At 33.9% G+C, this 21,104-nt stretch overlaps 1 protein-coding gene across 2 annotated transcripts in view; it reads left to right on the top strand.

The window, feature by feature from the left end:
- Positions 1-9,028: 9,028 nt before the first annotated feature.
- The window catches only part of LOC25501664 (uncharacterized), a 28,073-nt gene continuing 15,997 nt past the window's right edge, over positions 9,029-21,104 (top strand). Inside the window, exons 1-14 of one of the 2 annotated variants that reach the window (XM_024773787.2) lie at positions 9,029-9,537; positions 9,629-9,725; positions 10,327-12,533; positions 14,110-14,224; positions 15,355-16,230; positions 16,400-16,673; positions 16,778-17,196; positions 17,658-17,781; positions 17,862-17,986; positions 18,499-19,154; positions 19,252-19,369; positions 19,456-19,572; positions 19,800-19,891; positions 20,752-20,906. In XM_024773787.2, coding sequence (XP_024629555.1) covers positions 9,257-9,537; positions 9,629-9,725; positions 10,327-12,533; positions 14,110-14,224; positions 15,355-16,230; positions 16,400-16,673; positions 16,778-17,196; positions 17,658-17,781; positions 17,862-17,986; positions 18,499-19,154; positions 19,252-19,369; positions 19,456-19,572; positions 19,800-19,891; positions 20,752-20,906 — 5,656 coding nt within the window. In that variant the 5' untranslated portion in view covers positions 9,029-9,256. The remainder of the gene's footprint in view (positions 9,538-9,628; positions 9,726-10,326; positions 12,534-14,109; positions 14,225-15,354; positions 16,231-16,399; positions 16,674-16,777; positions 17,197-17,657; positions 17,782-17,861; positions 17,987-18,498; positions 19,155-19,251; positions 19,370-19,455; positions 19,573-19,799; positions 19,892-20,751; positions 20,907-21,104) is intronic. The other variant, XM_013590993.3, reaches the window with a different exon arrangement.

Raw genomic sequence — 21,104 nt, 5'->3', positions numbered from 1 at the left:
GGAGGAGGAGGCTGTAGGCGTGGGAGGAGGAGTTGGTAGCAGAGTGTAGGTTGTTACTTGCTAATGTCACTTTGTAGTTAAATGTTTCAGATACATGGCTTTGGCACCCATATACTACAAGTGGTTATTCAGTTCGTTCAGGTTACCAAACCCTCTCTGTCCAGATTTCTCCGGTGCTAGAGGATTCAGAGAAACTTATATGGCACTCTCAGGTTCCATCAAAGGTTTCTATCTTAGCTTTGCGGTTGCTTCGAGACAGGCTACCAACAAAATTCAATCTCATGAACCGCGACATTACTCATGCGGATGACTCTCTTTGTGTGGCGGGCTGCGGTCAAATTGAAAGCGTGCAACACTTGTTTATTAATTGCAGTTTTTTTGGTTCTCTTTGGCAGCATGTTAGATTTTGGCTTGGTTTTTCAGGTGTTGATCACAACGTCCCAAGCACCCACTTCTCTCAGTTTACAAATTACTTGGGTGGTCGGAGGAGTGGTAGATCATTTCTTCAGCTTTTGTGGCTTCTTTGTGTGTGACTCATATGGAAAGAACGTAATAATAGAATTTTTAATAATGTTCATTCTTCCATTATAGAGCTTTCAGAAAAAGTTAAGTTCCACGCTTATTGGTGGTTAAAGGCGAATAATGCCTCTTTTGTGTACGGATGCGAGCAGTGGTGGTCGAACCCGTTGTGTTGTTTGGGTATCGGCCATTGCTTTTACTTGTAAATATTTATCAGACATCTTGTTGTTGTTGAACGTTTTTTAAGTACACCTTGTACTTAAAAGGCGTCTCGATTGTTATTAATATATTCCATTTTAGTTTCTTCAAAAAATAAAGTCAAAATAATTTTTTTTATCCTCTATTTTTAAATAAATAAATAAATAATTTTGATCTCATGTTTTAAAAATTTGGTTTTTATCCTCTTATTTGATATTTTTTCTTCTTCTTAATTTTGATCCCACACATGGTTTTTATCCTCTCATCGTTTATGACTTACAACACTTACTAAATCACATTAAATAATATCCATATCACCAAAAATATGTATAATAAACGTCATCATGTCATAAATGATGAGATCACATTACCAAAAAACAGGAGAGACCAAAATTCTAAAAAAAAAAAAAAATTAAATCGCAGGACCAAAAATGGTTTTTAAAATAGTGGAAGCAAAATTTCATTTAAAAAAAAAATAATAAAGAGACTAAAAATACGTTTAAGTCAAAAATAATTAATTCACTCCATCCTCTAATGCCACCACTACTAATTCCTTATGTAATTCAAAAGATACTCTCCAACATTAGCATTTTCTTGTTATTTTCACTTATATTTAGTTTTTGTTTTTATAATTTCGTCATCTTAGTGTGACGTTTGGTTTGTTCACCTTCTTGATACCGTGTTGTTTTTTATTTTCCGTCTTATTATGGTGTCCGTTCATTTCAGATCGACATACTAACATTTAGCTTCGATTTAGTGCAAATTCAATCAATGTCTTTAACGTCTTCAACGTTACAGATCTAGATGTTTGGGTATTTGAGACACTTAAATTTGGTCATATTTGTAGGGTTTGTCATAAATGTACAAACATTTTATTGTTGTATGCTATTGAATTAGATGTTGTGAATTTGTTCGCAAATTCATCCTATCCAGTTTTAGCAATTTAAAATTTGTGTTGTTCGATATATTTCATCAATATGAATGAATGCTTTTTTTTAGTAAAAAAAGTATTTTGTGTCCCTAATTTTTTTTTCCTTTTTGTAATTAGATAAAAAAATATATAAATAAATAACATAATTTCAAACCAAATCAAAATGAGATAAAACCAAATTTAAGAAGATTATTTATTTATCAAAAATATAACATGATTTTGAACGGTGAAATTTATTGTAATTATTTTGTAAATAAAATCTTCCTACTACTACTACACTGATGATGTGATGTGGAAGCCACTCACATAGTTTTTCTTTTTTGGAAACCACTCACATAGTTTTAGTTTTAGAGTAATGATATTTGAACAACTTTTTTGTTATAATTTTTGGGACAACTTTGTTGTGCTCTCTTTTCATTGGTCAAAAATAATGGAGAGAAAAAAAGGAAGAGAGGGAATAAGAAGATAATATGAGTATGAGAAAGAAAGTTGTACAAATATCATTTATTTAGTTTTAAGTGTCCTTCAAGTGTCTCCGTTTTAAAGGTGTAGATGGAGAAACATATATGATCAACAATTGATAATTTATGAATTGATTTGAAATTTTGATGATGCGGGGGCATATGTTGGTACAAGTTTACAATTTGAAAGACCATATTAAAATTTTCATGATTAAAATTTTTAGCGATAAACATTTTACATTTAAGATTATAATTTTTAGGAATAATTTAGTAAAATTAGACATGAATAAACCCCAAATATGTTACTAGATCCAAATAATCACGATGCGTTGTAGGTCAAATTATGAACTCATTTTAAATATTTGTTTGCAAATGAAAAATTACATAACTAAACTAATTAACAATAAGAGATTTTAATTCACTTGGGTTGGTTTGGTGGTATTGGCTTGAGACATAGGAGGTGCTCCTCCTTAAGGTCTTATTTAAGTTCAATTCCTCCAATACCAATTTGGATGAGCTAATTTAACCTCTTAACAAAAATAAATTGTGATGATATGAGATAAATTATACTAGTCCTAACTGTTTGCCTCAATTCCCCTTCTATCAATTTGGATTGACTAATTTAACTTTTTCAAAAACATAAAAAAAACAATAAGAGATTGTGATGATATGAGATAAATTATATTAGACCTAACCATTTTCCCAAGTTTTGATTGAACTAGAAATGCAATAATGCATTACGTGAACAGATGGAATATCAATACAATGATTCTTCAAAAAAATGTCAAATAAAGGACAAACAAAATTAAAAGAAATTATGAAGAAAAAAAAAGATCCATTATGATGCCGACGAGTTATGGAATCAACACACCAATTAATTTCGCATAAGCAATGAAAAAGGTTGGGAGTCTTTTTCAAGGAGAGGTTTAAGATATGAGATAACGGTCGACGTTCTAGTGACAATGGTTGCAACTAGGGGTGGGCATGGTTCAGTTAACCTAAAAATCCGAACCGAATCGAAATTTTGAAATGGTTCGGGAAAACCGAACCGAACCGTTTCAGGTATGGAGCTAACCGAACTGAACCAAAGTTATGGTTCGGTTAACCGTTTTCTTACCTATGAACCGAACCGAACCAAAACCAATATTTTGAACCGATTATTTTTTGAAAGATATGAAGTAATAATAATATAGATTAAATTAATGTAATACATAAGATTAAACACGGTAAAAAAAAATATGTATTAATATTTACTTTCGCGGTTAGTTTGCTTGGGATTTGAAACAATTTACTACGATCTCTTTTTAAAAATAGCTTACTCAAAACTGCTTATTTTATGCAAAACACCTTATTTTAAAAAATAGCTTATTCAAAACAGCTTATTTTATGAAAATACCTTATTTAAAAAAAAAAACAACTTATTCAAAACAACTTATTTGATAAACAACTTATTTTCTGAAAAAACAACTTATTTTAAAAACAACTTATTCAAAACAGCTTATTTTATGCAAAACACCTTATTTTAAAAAACAACTTATTTTATGAAAACAACTTATTTAAAACAGCTTATTCAAAACAACTTATTTTATTTAAAACAACTTATTTTATTCAAAACATGTTTTAAAACATGTTTTGAATAAGTTGTTTTTTGAAAATAAGCTGTTTTTAAAATAAAGTGTTTTTCATAAAATAAGTTGTTTTTCAAATAAGCTATTTTTCATAAAATTAGCTGCTTTTTTAAAATAAGTTGTTTTCATAAAATAAACTTTTTTAATAAGTTGTTTTGCATAAAATAAGCTGTTTTGAATAAGGTTTTTTTTTTTAAAATAAGCTATTTTGCATAAAATAAGCTGTTTTCAAATAAGTTGTTTTTTTAACATAAGTTGTTTTCATAAAATAAGCTGTTTTGAATAAGTTGTTTTTTAAAATAAGGTGTTTTGCATAAAAATAAGCTGTTTTGAATAAGTTTTTTTTTAAAATAAGTTGTTTTTCAAATAAGTTGTTTTCATAAAATAAGCTATTTTTAAAATAAGCTGTTTTGAATAAGTTTTTTTTTATTTTAAAAATAAGCTATTTTGCATAAAAGAAGTTGTTTTTAAAATAAGTTGTTTTTTTAAAATAAGTTGTTTTCATAAAATAAGCTATTTTTAAAATAAGGTGTTTTGCATAAAAAAGCTTTTTAAAATAAGCTATTTTAAATAAGTTGTTTTTTTTGGAAAGATCCAACAAAGAGTTCAAGTGGTTTCCTTAAAAAATAAAAATAAAATAAAAAGTTCAAGTGGTTTGGTTCGGTTCAAACGGTTCGGTTCGGTTCAAAATGGTTTGGTTATGGTTCAAGAACTGTTAATAAATTGACGGTTCGGTTCGTGAACCATTATAATGGTTCGGTTATTTTTGGTTTGGTTCGGTTCATGGTTCTTTTTGCCCCCCTAGTTGCAACTAACAAATAATTTGTTGCAAAAATGACTTGAGATAAATCCATATTTCGAGCCAACCTGAAACTGTGAAGGAGCGCAAACATTTCAGGAAAAATAACATTAGCTTTTTTGAGGTTGTTGTCACAAATAATTCCTCTACAAAGCCGAAACCCAAATTAAGCGATCTATCAACATTAACTATATATAGACACCTTCAAGAGTTTCTTTTTACTGTATATGGCTTCTACTAGTTACTCGATTTATAGACTCAAAACATGGGTAATATATAACTCAATTGATTAGATATGTGATGCTACTAATCAAGCCTAAATATCCCAATGTTGGGAGAACAATAATAAGTTTTTATCCTTCTATAGGGCATGAACAACAACCCCGAAAAAGATAGAACATTTTCAAGGGATATTACCAATATTGTCGTTGGTGGGATTCCTATCCAACTAAGCATGGAGGCCAAGACTAAAGAATTTAGTCCAATGACCAGGTCTTATTATGCTAGTCCAGAACTCAGCAACTTCTTCAAAATCTTGTAAGTTATACATGATCGACTCAATAACACTACCCCAATGAGGACATAAATCACATGTAGTCATATTTCTTCATCCTCTTGCAACTAACGTGGTTTAATATTGAGAATCTTATCAATACATTATCTGATAGGATTTGATTTGATGAAGTAAGTCTCATTTTCAAGTTTTATTGATATAATAGAAGGAAATTGGAAAATTGCTATGACCTTGAGGAACAACCCGTGGAAAAATAGATTCCAAACTACTTAGAATCAAGATCCAAATATCTTTTTAAAATCTCACATCATTACCGTTTCTAATATCTCAACAAACATTACCTTAGACATGGTGGCAAACACGAGAAATTTCACACCAAATATTATAGCAATCGATTTTCAATTAAACCCGAAGTAAAACAAGCACACGACAATGATATCATACCTATATCTAATCTTTGTTAACATTGCTAATGACTTTGCAGACCCTAACCTTAAAGTTTTTGGCTCCGATTCATTGTGGCCATTGGATGGATCTTTAACATTGAGATACACTTCCAATGCAAAAAGTCGCGCCTCATTATTGCTAGCATTTTCCAAAGCTTTATTTTCTCTGTTGGCTTCTTTGAAACTCATTTTCCTCCAATTTCCATATTGACTCCACACTTATCCATACCCACCTCTTTCTCCTTCATTGTTAACGTTCTCTTCTCTCCTCTCCCATTATTCCTTCTTTACTTTTTGGAATTCAGATTGCTTTTACTCAAAAAAATCTCTTCCCCTTTGAGTTGTTCATCTTCCACCTCACTCTTAGACATTCAAACAAGACTTCTCTCCCATCGCCGCTCTCTCCGTCGCCGCAGCTCTCTCATGTCGCCGCTCTCTCTCTCCGTCTCCAACATCAATTCTGTTCTATTTCTTCGTTGTTCATGTATTGATCTTATCATAGTCTACCTGTACTCTATTCATCTTCTAGATCTGGAATCAAAATAATCTTCCGCCCACCCTCTTTCCATGTCTCCTCCACTCACCCATCACCACCACACAAAAGCATTTGCTTCCATCCTCTCTGTTCACACGCAGCGATCTTCACCATGAACATCACAGACTCATAAAACACCAACAACGACAACTTATTAACCCAAACCGAATTAATCATTCCTTGAAACCCCAATCTTTTAACCATTTGTTCAACACACACATTGTTGTTTTCTATTTCCAGTTTGTGTTTCTCTTTACCAATTCTCTTGTGAATTATTAAAGAAAAGCTGTTAAAGATTAAAAAATTTCTAGTTACGTGTGTGTTTTCTCACAATACAAGCATTAAAGAAAAGCTGTTAAATATTAATGGATGGGGCAGGCATAATAACAAATTAAAATTAAAGTTGCTGGATTTGTGTGAAACTTGAAATGTTTTTGTATGGAGAAGAGTTGCAGGTTGTGGTTGGAGGAGAGAGAATTGTTGGGGAAGATAGTGTGAAAAATTCAGTGTTGAGAGAACATAATAAGAGTGTACTCTTTATTTAATCAAATGGCTAAGATCAACTTTCCCATATGGGAAACTACTTCCCTTTCCCATACTAAACTCCACCTCATGTTTTATAATGTTAATAAATTGATTGATACTTTAAAATATCATGTGTATTTTTTCTTTTCAAACACACCAATATGTCGATTGATGTTGACCTTTAATGATTGTGCTTTCCTCTTCGATGTGTTTATAAATTGAAAATATGATTGCCTAAAGAGGTACTCATCTGCTATAAATCATTCACCGTTTTTTTCTTCTTGAACATAGCAGAAAGTTTTTTCTATCATACATGTTAATTCCTCATGTTCTGTCCTTTTTATAGCCTACTTTAATGCTTCCCACACTCCTGGTGGATACCATTGGGACTGCATTGAGGAGACTTGTAGTTTTGAATGATCCGTGTTATAATGAGATTGAGGTAGTTGTTGAGAAGTTGAATGGAAGATTCTATAAGCGATATTTGTTTAAAGTCGTTATTTTTTAGGCTTAATTGCACTTTTGACCCCTTATCTTTTCAAAAGTTGCTAAAATACAAAACAGCCCCCTATGTATTGGATATTTGACAGTTTTGGAAAGATAGGGGGCCAAAAGTGCAATTAAGTCTATTTTTATTATGGTTCTTTTTATTTTGGTGCAAACATTGTCATATGACTATTTCATTGAGTCATTTCTTTCAAAAGATACCAACCAATTCTATTTGACTGATGACACCGGAATTATGTGGAGGATAACAAAGACGTTGGTTCGTAGTCACAAGGGAATGCATTACATTATAGGTGGCGGTTGGAATAAGTATTGTCAGCTTCGTCATTTGAAAGAAGGATCTGGTGTCAAAATTGGAGCACCAAATAAAGAAAAAAAATGAGTTGTTATTTGTGACAGTAAAAGTGTAATATCATATTGCAAGAACAATTGTACTATTTATCTTATTCCCGTTAACTTTATCCTTGCGCAAGTTTACTCTTTTTGTTGAATTACGGTACTTATAGTACGACAACTTTGTAATCGTTGACGATCTATTTTCGAACTGCTTATATATTTTGAATTGCGATCTCACCGTAATCTTGATAAGTTTTCTTTAACATGTATACGTGTATGTATGAAGCATATATCTGTTTTACTTAATATATAGTATTTGGTGTGAAATCGATGAAGGAAGTTCGAACAACTTTAATGTACAATACGGAGCAGAGTCTTATATAGGATAAAATATAATCACGTTGTCAATTGGGTTGCACTTATTTTGTTATTTACATTGTGGCATTGTCGCATCTTAAAGTTCTGTTTTTGATCATGATGCTAGAAGCAGATATAATTCTTAACTGCTGCTAGCAATATATAACCATGGTAAAGAGTTGAATAATGGACGTTACGTAGTTTTCATCTAATGTTATAATAAAAATGAATAAGGAGCTACTGCTAATTTCAAAACAACTGGAAGTGTATGTATTTTATGGATGGAATAGTTGCGCAAATATGTTTCACCAAGTCCATGGAGTCATGTATCATAACTATTATGTGTTCCTGCTAAGTTCATTTCAGCCACTATAAGTGCAAATTCGTTTTTGTGATTAATGGAGTTATGTAGTCGAAAGGTTCTCATGGGTTTCCATATGTGGCTTTCAAAATGGAAAGAGTAATGACATTGAATGTTCCCTTCATTGTTTAATGCAATTTTTGAAACAACTAGAAAGCCACTATCATTAAAAAGGCGTGTTCCCTATACACTACATATACCTATTTAGATTTTTGGGTTGTGGAAAGTTGCCATATTCAATGCAATGGGTCAGATGAAGCAAGGTTAGAGAGAAGGTCTACATACCAAGATTGTTGTTGACACTATCTGATACCATAATTCCTTTCAAATTTCAACGCAGACAGTTTCCTATATCTATTGCAATGACTATAAACAAAAGTCATTGACAATCACTTTAAGCAAGTTGGCATCTATCTTCCACAATCAGTCTTTTCGCATGGGCAACTATATGTTGCAATATCACGTGTTACATCAAGAGATGGTTTGAAGATATTATTAACGGATGACGATGGGGATTGTATCAACACTACTTGTGTATAAAGAGATATTAAAAAATGCGCGACCAAATATTGAATGCCCTAAAATATTGTTTATGTTTAATTATTTTATTATTTATGTAATGAATCATTTTACAATACATTTAACTTCTCTATTGTTAATGTCCCGAGCGGTAGCACGAATAAAAGTTATAGTTTAGCTGTAATTGCCTTAACCAAAAGCTTCTCATAATTAGGGTTAGGGTTAGAGACAAGTTGCCAAGCCAATTTAAACATATATATTTAAACTAATTCAACCATATATAATATCTAGAAGTCAAATAATTGAGATTCAAATTATCTAAATTGACGTCGATACAGGATATGAAACAAATATGTTATTCAAATTGGGTGGATATAGTAGGAACCATGGCTTTTCGAATAACATATTTGTTTCATCTTTTCGAATAACTGAACCCAAACTAGGGCCTAGCACTACCACGCGTTCGGCTCATTTCAGTTGGATAGAAACACCTAGCCACGTGGACCACCTTACCCTTTCCCGCCGATTCACACACAGCGCCAAACTATAAAGTCAGTTACTCCATTTTTTTAAACCAACCTTTACCTTCTCCATCGCAAACCCTATTCCATGACACTACAATGCTCTTCAATAGCATTTTCCGACGGAAACTACTCTCTCTACTTCAACCATGGCTTTTCGAAGAACCACAACTCAATCTCGAATTAGGGTTCTTCCACTCTCTCGCCGTTGTCACCAATCTCCGCTTCGATGTCGCTGTTCTCAACAAACTATTCCACTCTCCTCCGTTATTGTTCGTCAAGGATTTCACTGTTGAACGTCTTGTTGTTCGATTCTCATCCTGGTCTTCACCGGCTTTTGAAATCGAATTTCACGGTGTTCGTGTTGTGCTGTCGTTAGAGTAAAACCTTCTATTTTTATTTCTTTGATTTTTGTTGTGATTTGAATCGGTTTTGTTAACTGATAACTGAGATAATCGTTTGGTTTTGAAGGAATCCGGAAGAGGATGAATGCGTGAGGCGATTGCGGATGCCAAAGGATGATTATTTGGATGATCTTAAGAAGAAACTTTCGGAACTTGATCCTGAGGTAATTATTATTAGACTCTAAATTTGCTGATTTGTAGTAGTTTTCTTATGTAGTAGTCTGTTACTATTTTTTATACTTGTATGTGAACCATGAAGCAGTGACACGGGATACAGCAGCACTGACACTAGTAATAGTTTGAGAAAATGACCAACTTAAATGTAATCAGATGTGTCAGTGTCGTGTTAAACACTCCTTCAATAAAAAGTGTTTGTAGTAAAATGACAAAATTGAATGTAATCACATGTGTTAGTGTCGAGTCAGCGACACATGTGAGACACCAGATTCAGATTCGATTAGAAGTGTTGGTGCTATAGAGTATGTGAATCATATTCTCCAAGTCGAATGAATTTGACATGTGTCAGTGTCACATCAATGACACGTGTGAGGCACTGGACACACATTCGATCAGAAGTGTCTATGCTATAGAGTATGTGAATGATATGCTCTAAGTCAAATGAATTTGACAACAAAGTGAGGTATATTTGAAATGGGGTTTGTTTTCATTTGTTTTTGTTTTTAGCTTTACCATGCAGAATGAATTTATTAAATATCATATCATTATGGTCATGGTGATTAATATTAAATTTTGTGTCTATTTTAGGGTTGTTCTTTGCATCAAATCTTGGAAGCAATCTTATATACTGTGCATGAGAAGAATAGTTTTTCATCATCTTTTCTGAATTTGATTCTGAAAAACTGTCATCTTGAGGCACATGACATTCGTGTAGATGTTCAATTCCCAATCTTAAATGACGAGTTTGTGTGTTTTGCGGAAATGAAAGAGATCAGTGCAAGGTCCAAGCATCTGGATAAAAAATGTCTTCTAAGAGGTTTTGTTGGTACAGTTTTTGTTCCAATTAAAGAGAGCGATTTCATGTTAGATGGCACTGGGTTCAAGGTTGGATTAAATAGAAAAAACTGTGCAGATCGAATTATGCTTTCATCTGATATGAAGATTTTCTTTACATTCAGAGATCTTAAGCTGGTAGATTGCACACTATGTTTTCCACTACTCGCTTGTGCATTCTATCCAGATGATATTTCTTTTTGTCTACTTTTCGAAAAACTGCTATCCGATAAGTTCAATCAACCTAGAAGTGCTAGAGAGTTATGGAAAATAGCTTCCAGCAGAATTGACCACGTGACTGTAACTCCTAGATTTTCATTGCAAAGATTGGTTGGTATTGTAGGTCAATGGACACACTATGTCAAAACTTATGAGGAAATCTTACTGCTAACTGGATATTCTACTGGCAATATATGGAAAAAGTCCATTTCTAAGATGTCTCGTAACAAACTGAGTTCTGGTAAACACCGTTGGGAGTTGATATCTGACATTGAGAAAAAGTTAACTGTTGAAGGCATATCACTTGCGAGGCGAATAGCTCGTCATAGAGCAGCATCGAAAGTTCCATTTGGTTCTCATGAGGAATGTGCAGCCAGAAGTAATTTCTTCCGTCCTCTTCTTTTTATAGTGGCATTTATATGGGGAATGATCTTAAAGGCGATCCATTGTCTACGGGGCATATTTTTTGGTGAAAAAACAGTGCAAGATCCTGCAATTGATGGGTGCTGTTTGGGAAGTCTTATCAAAGACACTTGTCAAAGGTGTTGTTTTGTGTTGAACTTTGGGAAAATCACAATCACAGTTTCTCAAATCGATGAAATTCACCCATCAGTGTGTGAAACATTACAATCACATACTGGGATAGCATACTCAGATTTTCTTTCAATATGTTTTTGCATAGATTCTTTGTTATTAGTATCTGTAAAAGATATTCTCGAGCAGAGAGTCTTCCTATCATGCGGGCAAATGAAGGTTGAACTCACACCTTCAACAATGTCAGCAGAAGAAAGTATATTGAGTATGCATAGTTATACCACTGAAGGAAAGGGAAAAGAAGGTAGTCGTGATAGCAAACCACTTATGTGGGTTGAACCTGCAAAAGGGTTTCTCCTTTCAGAAACTAACGCCATGCAAGCTGAAGATTCTTTTGATTCTCATATTGAATGTTTTATGGGAAAATTGTTAGTGAGTTGGAAAGAAATTTGCAGTAATTTTAATGAAAGTGAGATTCAATATTCTCAAAATCCATGCCTGCTCTGTAAGATTGAGATATCTTCCTCATATTCAGACCATGAGATTCCAGACTATGGGTTTTGCGAATGTTGTTTATTGGTAGGAAAACTAAATTTGATTTTTAGTCATTCTTCAGTATCATCAGTGTCTCTAATTCTTAGTCAAATACAACACGCTATTTACTGGGAGGACAAGAAGGAAGTTTCTGTTGTTTCAAATTTGTTGGATAAAGTAGAAAATGGTTGGGTTAAAAAATATGAATATTTTTCCAAAAAAATGATTTTGGCTATGCTTCAAAAACTTCCAGAGAGAGACATTCATCTTGGAGTGTATGTTGACGGTCCTTCAGTGAGATTTTCACACAGATTGGAGGCCAATATCAGTAGTCAAGACACTACTGACACTAGCAGTCAGGATGATTTTGACCTCATTTTTGATTTCCATGAGATTGAGGTGGTTGTTGGATCACCACCATCTTTAGTTGGTATGAACTTATTGACAGCTCAACCAGGGCTCGGTGATGCCAAAACAGAGTGTATTACATTGGAACCTCGGGTGATAGAAATTCCGAAACCCAACAATGATAAGTATGCATCCACAGGAAAGGTTGCAATTGGTTCTTACCTTCACCTGAATGGCTTAAATGCTTGTTTGGAGAAGTCAACAGGTGATCATCAGATTCAAATTTTAATATTGAAGCCAATCACACTCCAGATGTTATGCATTAGGTAGGATGCTGACTAAACGCTGAATATTAGTTTTCATTATCTGCCAATTTATGTTCTTACAGGTTGCAGAAAATATTTTATTTGCCTTGATTTTAGTGATGACAAAATGGTTCTATAAATATGCAATTAGGGTAACAACCGTTAACCATTCCAGGCCTAGAAAATAGAGGAGACAGCCTCTTCCTAATGATAACGGAGAGATCATACTATTTCCCCAAAAATTTGGAACTAATATCTACTTGCTAGAGCAAAAATGTAGAAACTACACTACAACAAAAACTGCACTATTACCCTCATATTTCTGACGGAGTCATCAACTTGAAGGAGTAGAGTCCAATACATTTCTTAGCATTGTCAGTCCTCTTCCCCAAGTCTATACCTTGAGATATATGGTAGACATTGAGTAACACAATTGATGTCCTTTGTCAGTTTGCTGATGGACAACAGGTTACTGTTGAGTTTGGGAGCATTTTTATATTCATAATACAAGGGTGCGTCGACCTTTCTATATATGTTCTTCTATGGAGTCTCCTTTTTTTATTTATGAAGATATTGGACAGCTTTGTTTTCAGGTTGATCCTTCTAGGCTTACTGTTTATTTTATTTAGTTTATGTATTTAGGATCTCAAATCTTTTTCTCTTATTGTCACATCTCCCATTTTTCTCTATTGAAATTTTCTTGTACGTGTATGGGTGTGTATCAAAAGGAGCCCATAAATCCTGTTGCATCCAATTTAAAAATTGAAAATTCCTACTATCAAATGTTCTGTTTAGACCAGGACAATTAATAAGATTAATTCCAACTGGTATGATGAAGATTCATAGACTTGACACAGCTATTTCTACAACGCATGTAATAGAACTAGACCAGAACTGAAGTAAAAGGATGAAATCTTTATTGATTGAACTCCCGATGAATCAGTATTAAGGTGATATTGAACGGGTTACACTTGGGTGACATTGGTGACTTTGTCTCTATCTCTCCTAACCAATCATGCTCTCTCATAAAAAATAATTTATTTTAATCATTTATCTATCATTCTCTCACATCAAAATACACTAAAGTCGCCAATGTCACCATAACTAAATGTCACCCAAGTACTTTCCGATACTGAACAGAGATAGAAACAACTTAGAACACAAAATACAAACTCTCTTACACTAGGTAGTTGAGAGACCTACTCCTAAACAACCAGGACTTCCCAATCTCCCTCTAAAGTGCACTATAACCACTCCTAGCTCTACAGTAATTAACTGATCATTTGCTGATGGTATGTATTGTTTCTGTTAGTAACATACTACGCCTCTACTTCTCTAAACTAATTTTTGATCAATGTAACTTAGGCTCTTCTTATTGGAGGTATGCTAGCAATACCTCTCCCTCGCCCCGTACTAAAGTTTCACCTTGTTGATGAAATTTAGGAAAAAGTGTATAAGAGTGTCATAGAATAATCTGGGCAAGAAATTTTGGGGCACTCCTTTGTTATTTCTACCCATTATTGAAAATGTGTTGTTTCATAAGCTTCAGATTTCTTTGATTGATATTGTGATTTTTTATGGTCATTTGAAATTGCAGGGATTATATTTATTCCTTGAGCACAAAAATGTCTTCCTTTTCAGCTGCTTTGGATATAACAGCTGGAGGATTCACTGTTTTGTCGTTTTTGGATGAGGTGTATATGATCTATAAGGTGATATTTTTTTTTCCCTTGATAAGTCAAATGGTTTTATTTTTTTGTTGCCCGCATGTTATGTCAAGTTATATCTATTGTTTTATCTAGCAATGTTAACGTAACATTCAGTTTTTTCTTAGTAGCCACTCAAATTATCTAGCAATGTTAACGTAACATTCAGTTTTTTCTTAGTAGCCACTCAGATGGACTTGGCCGGCAGGTAGTTTTTAAGACCACCTTCTAGTATGTGCACTGCAGTTCAGTTTTACAAAGATTCAGTTTCTCAATTTTTTTTATCATACTCTCTGTCTCCCATTCCTGTCTGCCTCCATTTTCTGCTGGTTTCTGTAGAAAGGTTTTTCTTAAACCCCACACCTGATGAAACAAGAAGACCAATTGTTTTTCTCATGGTTGCAATTGACACTCTCCTCGACCGTGCTTACAAGAGTGACTGGATCCACATTTATCGGGGATCTACGGGCAAAAATTCGGAATTACTTCATGTTCAGGCAAAAGCTAAGGCTCAGGCGCTCCGCAGCTTCACTTGTAACTTTGCAGCACGATTATGGGAACCTGGTCTGTTACCGTGTGTATCTTTTACACATGAAATCCCCGATTGACTCACTTTTCAGTATAGGAGATCCCATTGTGTCTCACGAACACCATGATGTTGTTTTAGCCGGTCTAACTCATTAGTTTCAATTTTATTACTACTTTAGTCGGTAATAAAGGCCACCCTTTACAAATCGAAGAAAGTTGAAACACAACTTGAGAGGTATAAGGATGATTTATTGCAACAATATGGTGCAGAAAACTTGGGCCTTCATTCTTTTGCAAATAACTTAGCACAATCTGCACCACATCCACAATTTCATCAGAATCGGTTTCAGAAAAATAGTGGCGTGTATTTTAATGGTAATCTTTCTAGTCGATTTCGCGAAAGTGGTGGCAGAGACAGTGTCCAATGCCAAGTTTGTTGAAGGATTTTTTTTAACAAAGTTTGTTACAAGCTTGACATGATTTTTCTACATGTTAATTTTATTTTCACAGTGTGCAAGAGTTTGTTTCATAAATTTCATAAATGCAGTTGTGCTCTAGTTTATGTGTTTGTTACCAGGTCATGACTAAAACTTTTTCCTTGATTACAGGCAATTGCAAATTTTTCTTCTGTGGTTTCTTATCTGTTTAGCAGCTTTGAAGATGTTGGTTGCACACATCCTGAAGTTATGAAATGGGAGGCATTTTTCGCAGTACCTGACAGCAATGAAGCAATTATACCGGGGAGTTCACAGACAAATGACATATGCCCGTTTTTTATTGATGGGACCTGCAGAATCAATTCAGTGGATGTCATTCTTCATAATTCTAGGACAAGTGGTAATCCGGAGTGTAATACCAGAAAGTTTGACATTTTAACTGGTAACAATAAAGCTATGAAAACATTACCTGACAATGGAATTTGGATTTCTATTCAGCAGGCAATTATGGTAATATCTTGTGAAGAAGCGAAAATGGATCTCTCCACCGATTTATCTGGAATCACGTCTTCTGTTTTTGAATACCAGAACTCAATTGGAAACAACCATGAAAATATTGTACTTCAAAATTTGTTATTGCAATCTGTTCATTGTTTACATGAAATATCTCTTTCTGGCTGCACATTTAGTTTATGCTTGGGCCTTGTTCAAAATGCCTCATCTTCAGGGAACGGGGTCAAAACATTTGGTAGTTCCACTTCTAGTTCTGAAGGTAGTACATCTCACTTGGCACAGGAAACCAATTTGTCTGTCTTTGAAAGGTCTAATAACCAATCTTCCCTCATTGTTAAAAAAATGGTGCCTCCTACAAATATCAGCATGCAAGCTTCAGAAAGTCACTGGTTAGTAATGAATGTTGCAGTATATAATATTTTCATCGGAAGCTGCTCAATGAAAAGCGACCTACTTCGAGCACATAAAGTGAATAAGCTTCTGTTTTCGGTTTCTGTTGGTGGAGAGTTTAATCTGATATGCTGGGAGATCCAGGTAATAAGTTGAGAAGCTAGCGAGGGCATAATAATCTCTGGCATATTCCTGCATCTTTGTTTTGAGCCTTTCGTCAATAATTGAATCTCAAGGGTTTTATCTGTTAATGATAGCATTGGAAGTTTTACATTTTTTCTTATTCTAATGAATTATTAATTTTGCTGGGCAGGGTGGACTCATTGTTCTTGAAACATCATCTTTGCCAATGGCCATTGATAACTATTCTTTATATCTTCATTATATTAGCAATCTCACTTCTGTTGCACCGCAACATAATAAAGGCATCAATTTGGCAGAAGATGGCAGGGAGAGTGATAATCTTGATATTGAGATTGATCAAGGGACTGTTGGCACATCTCGACAAGCTGAAAGTGGGTTGCCAGATGCATTTGACTTATCTTTGTCTCACCTTGCTCTCGTTTTAGCACTTGAAAATGAATCTGGTGATTAACTTTTTTTTTTTGAAGGATCTGGTGATTAACTTATTTGCTAGTTTTGAAGTATTACTTGGAATATTTTTTGTTAAACATGTAATTCACTACTGTAGGTGGTATCCAAGAAATTGTATTGGAGGTTGACATCCGTCTGAAATTTGAATCTGGAACTCCTGGGATGAAATTGACAGCTGAGCTTTCTCGTTTATTAATCTTCTCACAAGTTATTCATGAGAGAGTGGAAGAAGAAAAGATAATTCCTCATTTTTCTTCTGTGACATCAAAAGATTTGTCATCTCACCTTGCATCAGCAGATCCTTTTTCAGGATTTCAGAAATTCAATGAATTGAACTCAGATAGTGATGCAAGTTGTTCAAAAGAACCCATTCCTGTTCAATTAAGTCGTCAGAACCAAATTTTAAAAAATTTAAGAGCTTCCATGTCAATAGAGAGGCCGGATAATGGCGGGTATTGGTTTGGTATTGGTTCTCTTTCAGGTTTCGACGTGACACTTTCTGTATATGAAATCCAGGTGAACTTTCTTACTATATTTAATTTCTTGCAATGCTTGGTTATTAGCTGTCCCTGCTGCTGCTCTCTCTCTCTCTAATAATTTTGAATCAAATTTGGTAGTGTTATTAATTTTTCTTTTGTTGCTATTACTGCTACTAAAACCGTTACATTTTGTTGAAGTTATAGATTTTAGATAAATTAAGAAGAAATAAGATTATGGTGTAATATGGTATAATAAACTTGATAGTAACTTGAAACAGAAGACTAAATAAACAGAGAATTTAGGAAACAAAACATAATAATAACTAAGTAATATGTAAACTAATACTAGGAGATAATCTAAGATACTCAAACATTAGAAACTGATCCTAGGCGATATAAACTAAGATAATCTAATGTAATATCAAAATATTTTAAAAAATATTCTTATATTTTAACACATTTGTTCCGACTTTTTATTTCATTTTGTTGATATGCTAGATGATTTTGTTAATGGCCTCCTCATGTTCTGGGGTATCCAGCCACAATACAACAGAGGTATCGAAGAGAAATCATCGGTCTAGTAGCCAAGTTGACAATAGTGTGGAAGCAATTGTTCCTGATGGTACTCGGACTCAATCTCAATTACATTTGTTTATAATCTTTTGGGAAATTACTGTTGTACTTAGCAATGATCTTGTGTAGGGACAATTGTTGCTATTCAGGATGCAAACCAACATATGTATTTTACAGTTGACGGTGAAGAGAATTCCTTCAGTATAGGCGGTGCCATTCATTACTCTCTTGCAGGAGAAAGGGCTCTTTTCAGGGTAAGAAAGTCGTGTAGCATATCCTGCATTATATTGTTATTATTTTTTATCTTAATCTGTGTCCAATAATTGGCTCTTCCTGTTAATTGCTGCAAATTATGCAGAACTCTCTCCTTTTAGTAATCAATACTTGATGTTCTCATCAAACTCTTGATTATCTTTTTTTATAAATACAATGTAGTAATTATATTAGGGTCTTAGCAGTGTACTGGAGTTTATAACTCTACATCACTGTTATATTTCATTTGTCAAATATCAAATCTATAGTGCTGCTTGTGTATTCGGCATGACTTAATGTACAAGATGTGAATATGGTGTGAAACTTGTGTTCTAAAGATTCATCTAGTTTGATTAAGTAGATGCTGTGCCAAAACTTCAGTGGTTGATTCTTTCCCTGCTTTGTTCTTGAGATAAGATTTCCATCATCTTAATTCTATCTGATGGAAATACTGGACTTTTTTTAGTTTTTATGATGTTTAAGTAGCAATTTATGAACAAAGGCATTTCTTCAGGTCAAACACTGCCCCCAAAAAGGATGGAAGTCTACAGTTTTATGGTTTTCCTTGATATCATTGTTTGCTAAGAATGATATGGGTGTACCATTGAGATTGAATTATCGACCAGGATCATGTTTTGTTGACATCTCATGTACTAATGATGGAGGATGCGCACTTTGGAGAGTTTGTCCATCTGAGGCTGAAAGTTATGAAGGAGTATCTGACTCGGAGGCTTTCAATCTAACGAGGAAGAGAACTTTCTACCTTGAGAACAAAATGAATAACTCTGCTATTGCTTTCGTTGATGGTGCTCTGGAGTTTGTCAAGAAGCCTGGGAGTCCAATCAAGTTCAAAGTTTTCAATGATCTTTCTGTTACTTCTGATGTTTCCGAGACTGCTAGCTACCCTAGAATGGCTCTGCAAACACCTTTGCCCACTGATGCAGAAAGTACATCTTCGCTTGGTGGAAAACTTCCTTGTATTGATATTAAAATTGAGAAAATTTCCTTGAATATTGTTCACGAGCTTTCTGATACTGAAGATCTCTTCCCTCTCATTAGCTTATTCCTCAACGATACACAACTTACTGTGCAGAGATTGGCAACAAAATCTAGGGTCATAAGCACTTCAAGTGCATCAATAAATTATTTTGATGCTCAAAGAAACTTATGGTTATTCTACATTCCCATTTAAATTTTACACTTCCTTTTTACCATCCACATTTTCATTTGAACTACATTCATAATATTTAATTTTTTTGAATTTCAGGGAAGAACTTCTCCATCCTGTTGAAATTAGCATTTTTTACCGATCTAATGTTCAGGCCCAGATTTCAGAATATGCATCTCATGCAGTGCCTGTTAATTTCTTCTGCAGAATAACAGAGGTTTTTAGAGTTACATCTGATTTTGTGCTTTTCTTTATTTAAACATAATATTGCTATTTTCTGAAATTTCTGGATCATCTGGGCAGTTGGACATATCACTAAATGAAAATTCGTTGGATGTGCTTCTCTTCATGATTGGGGAATTGAAATTATCCGGTCCTTATTCAATACAAAGCTCTGTGATTCTGGCTAATTTCTGCAAGGTTGTTGATCTCGTGCATCTATATTATTCTTACCATTAGAAAAAGACAGGAAGACTTAACTGATGTTCCTTAATTTCCATTTTTGTTAAACCACATTTTTTGTTTGAGCTTCTCTTTGGTCTATAGTTTCTCTGCTTATGCCTCGAATGCTATATGTTTAAAGACCACTGAATTAATGGTATAATTGATGTCAATTAGATCAATTAATTATAATTGCTAGCTGGCAGGTGGAGAATCAGTCAGGGTTGAATCTTCTTTTTCACTTTGATCAGCAACGAGTAACAATTCCCCGAAAACAGTCCGCCTCCATTTTATTAAGGTTCGCAGTTGTTATTCATGCCCATGTATATGATACATAATTGAATATCAAACAAATTTATTTTTGGTCCTTATTTGTTAGTATTCAGCCATTGTTAAACAATGAAGAAAGCTTGAAAATGGAGAGAGAATAGAAAGAGAGAAAACTGTAACAGAATTTGTATTTCAGATTATGATTCAGTACAATGGGATACAAGTATTTATAGTCTTTAGACTTAGAGGGACAGCTGGCACAGTTAAACTGCCAGCTGTACTTAGTTAGAAATAACTTACTAAGCAAGTTTAGAATACACTCTTTTAATCAGCTTCGACTACATTCTCTATTATTATTATTATTATTATTATTATTATTATTATTATTATTATTATTATTATTATTATTATACCAGAGAGTGGAATTTCATGCAAAGAAAAGAACGATTATTCCCACGGTAGTTTAATGTCCATTTTCATGCATCATGCATGCGCGTTCTGGAATCATTTGGTTCTAAACTTGAGTGTTTGATCCAAGATCTTGATTTTTGCTTCATCTAGGTTGATATTTTATTTTGTAGTAGGCTTGAGTGTTTGATCCAAGATCTTGATTTTTGCTTCATCTAGGTTGATATTTTATTTTGTAGTAGGTCTTGATAAACTTGTCATATTTGTGTTTGACGATGTTATGAGAACTGAGGTGGTTTTTGAAGGATCTCAAATTCCCTTTATCTTTTGTGCCCTCTCTTCTATTTTGAGCATACAACTCCAGCCCTCTTATTGAGTTATTGCTCATTCATGTTGTTATCAGAGATCAAAATTTTAATGGCTAATGTTGACTACCTTTTTTTTCCTTCTGACTTTTCATTTGTGACTTTTATGTGACAGGAGGCTCTGTGATTTCAAAATTCAAGATTCAGATGCTGCAATATCTGTTTCTATCCAACTTGCTGATGGCGGTTCCTTTGCAACTTCTCCTATTCGTCTCTTACTTCCACGAACCCAGACTCTTGCTTGGAGAACCCAAATTATGCCAAGAGAAGGTCTTAACTATCTTTCCATGCATTAATGTTTTTTTTTCTCCTATTCGTCTCTTGCTTCCACGAACCCAGACTCTTGCTTGGAGAACCCAAATTATGCCAAGAGAAGGTCTTAACTATCTTTCCATGCATTAATGTTTTTTTTTTTTTCCGTTGGTCTGTGCAACCTGAAATTCTATAAATGCTCTACATTTTATTTTT

This window comes from Medicago truncatula, chromosome 8 (genome assembly GCF_003473485.1).
Source record: "Medicago truncatula cultivar Jemalong A17 chromosome 8, MtrunA17r5.0-ANR, whole genome shotgun sequence".
Classification (NCBI taxonomy): Eukaryota; Viridiplantae; Streptophyta; class Magnoliopsida; order Fabales; family Fabaceae; genus Medicago; species Medicago truncatula.
Note: the sequence above shows the minus strand (reverse complement) of the source record. Positions and strands in the feature narration are given on the sequence as shown.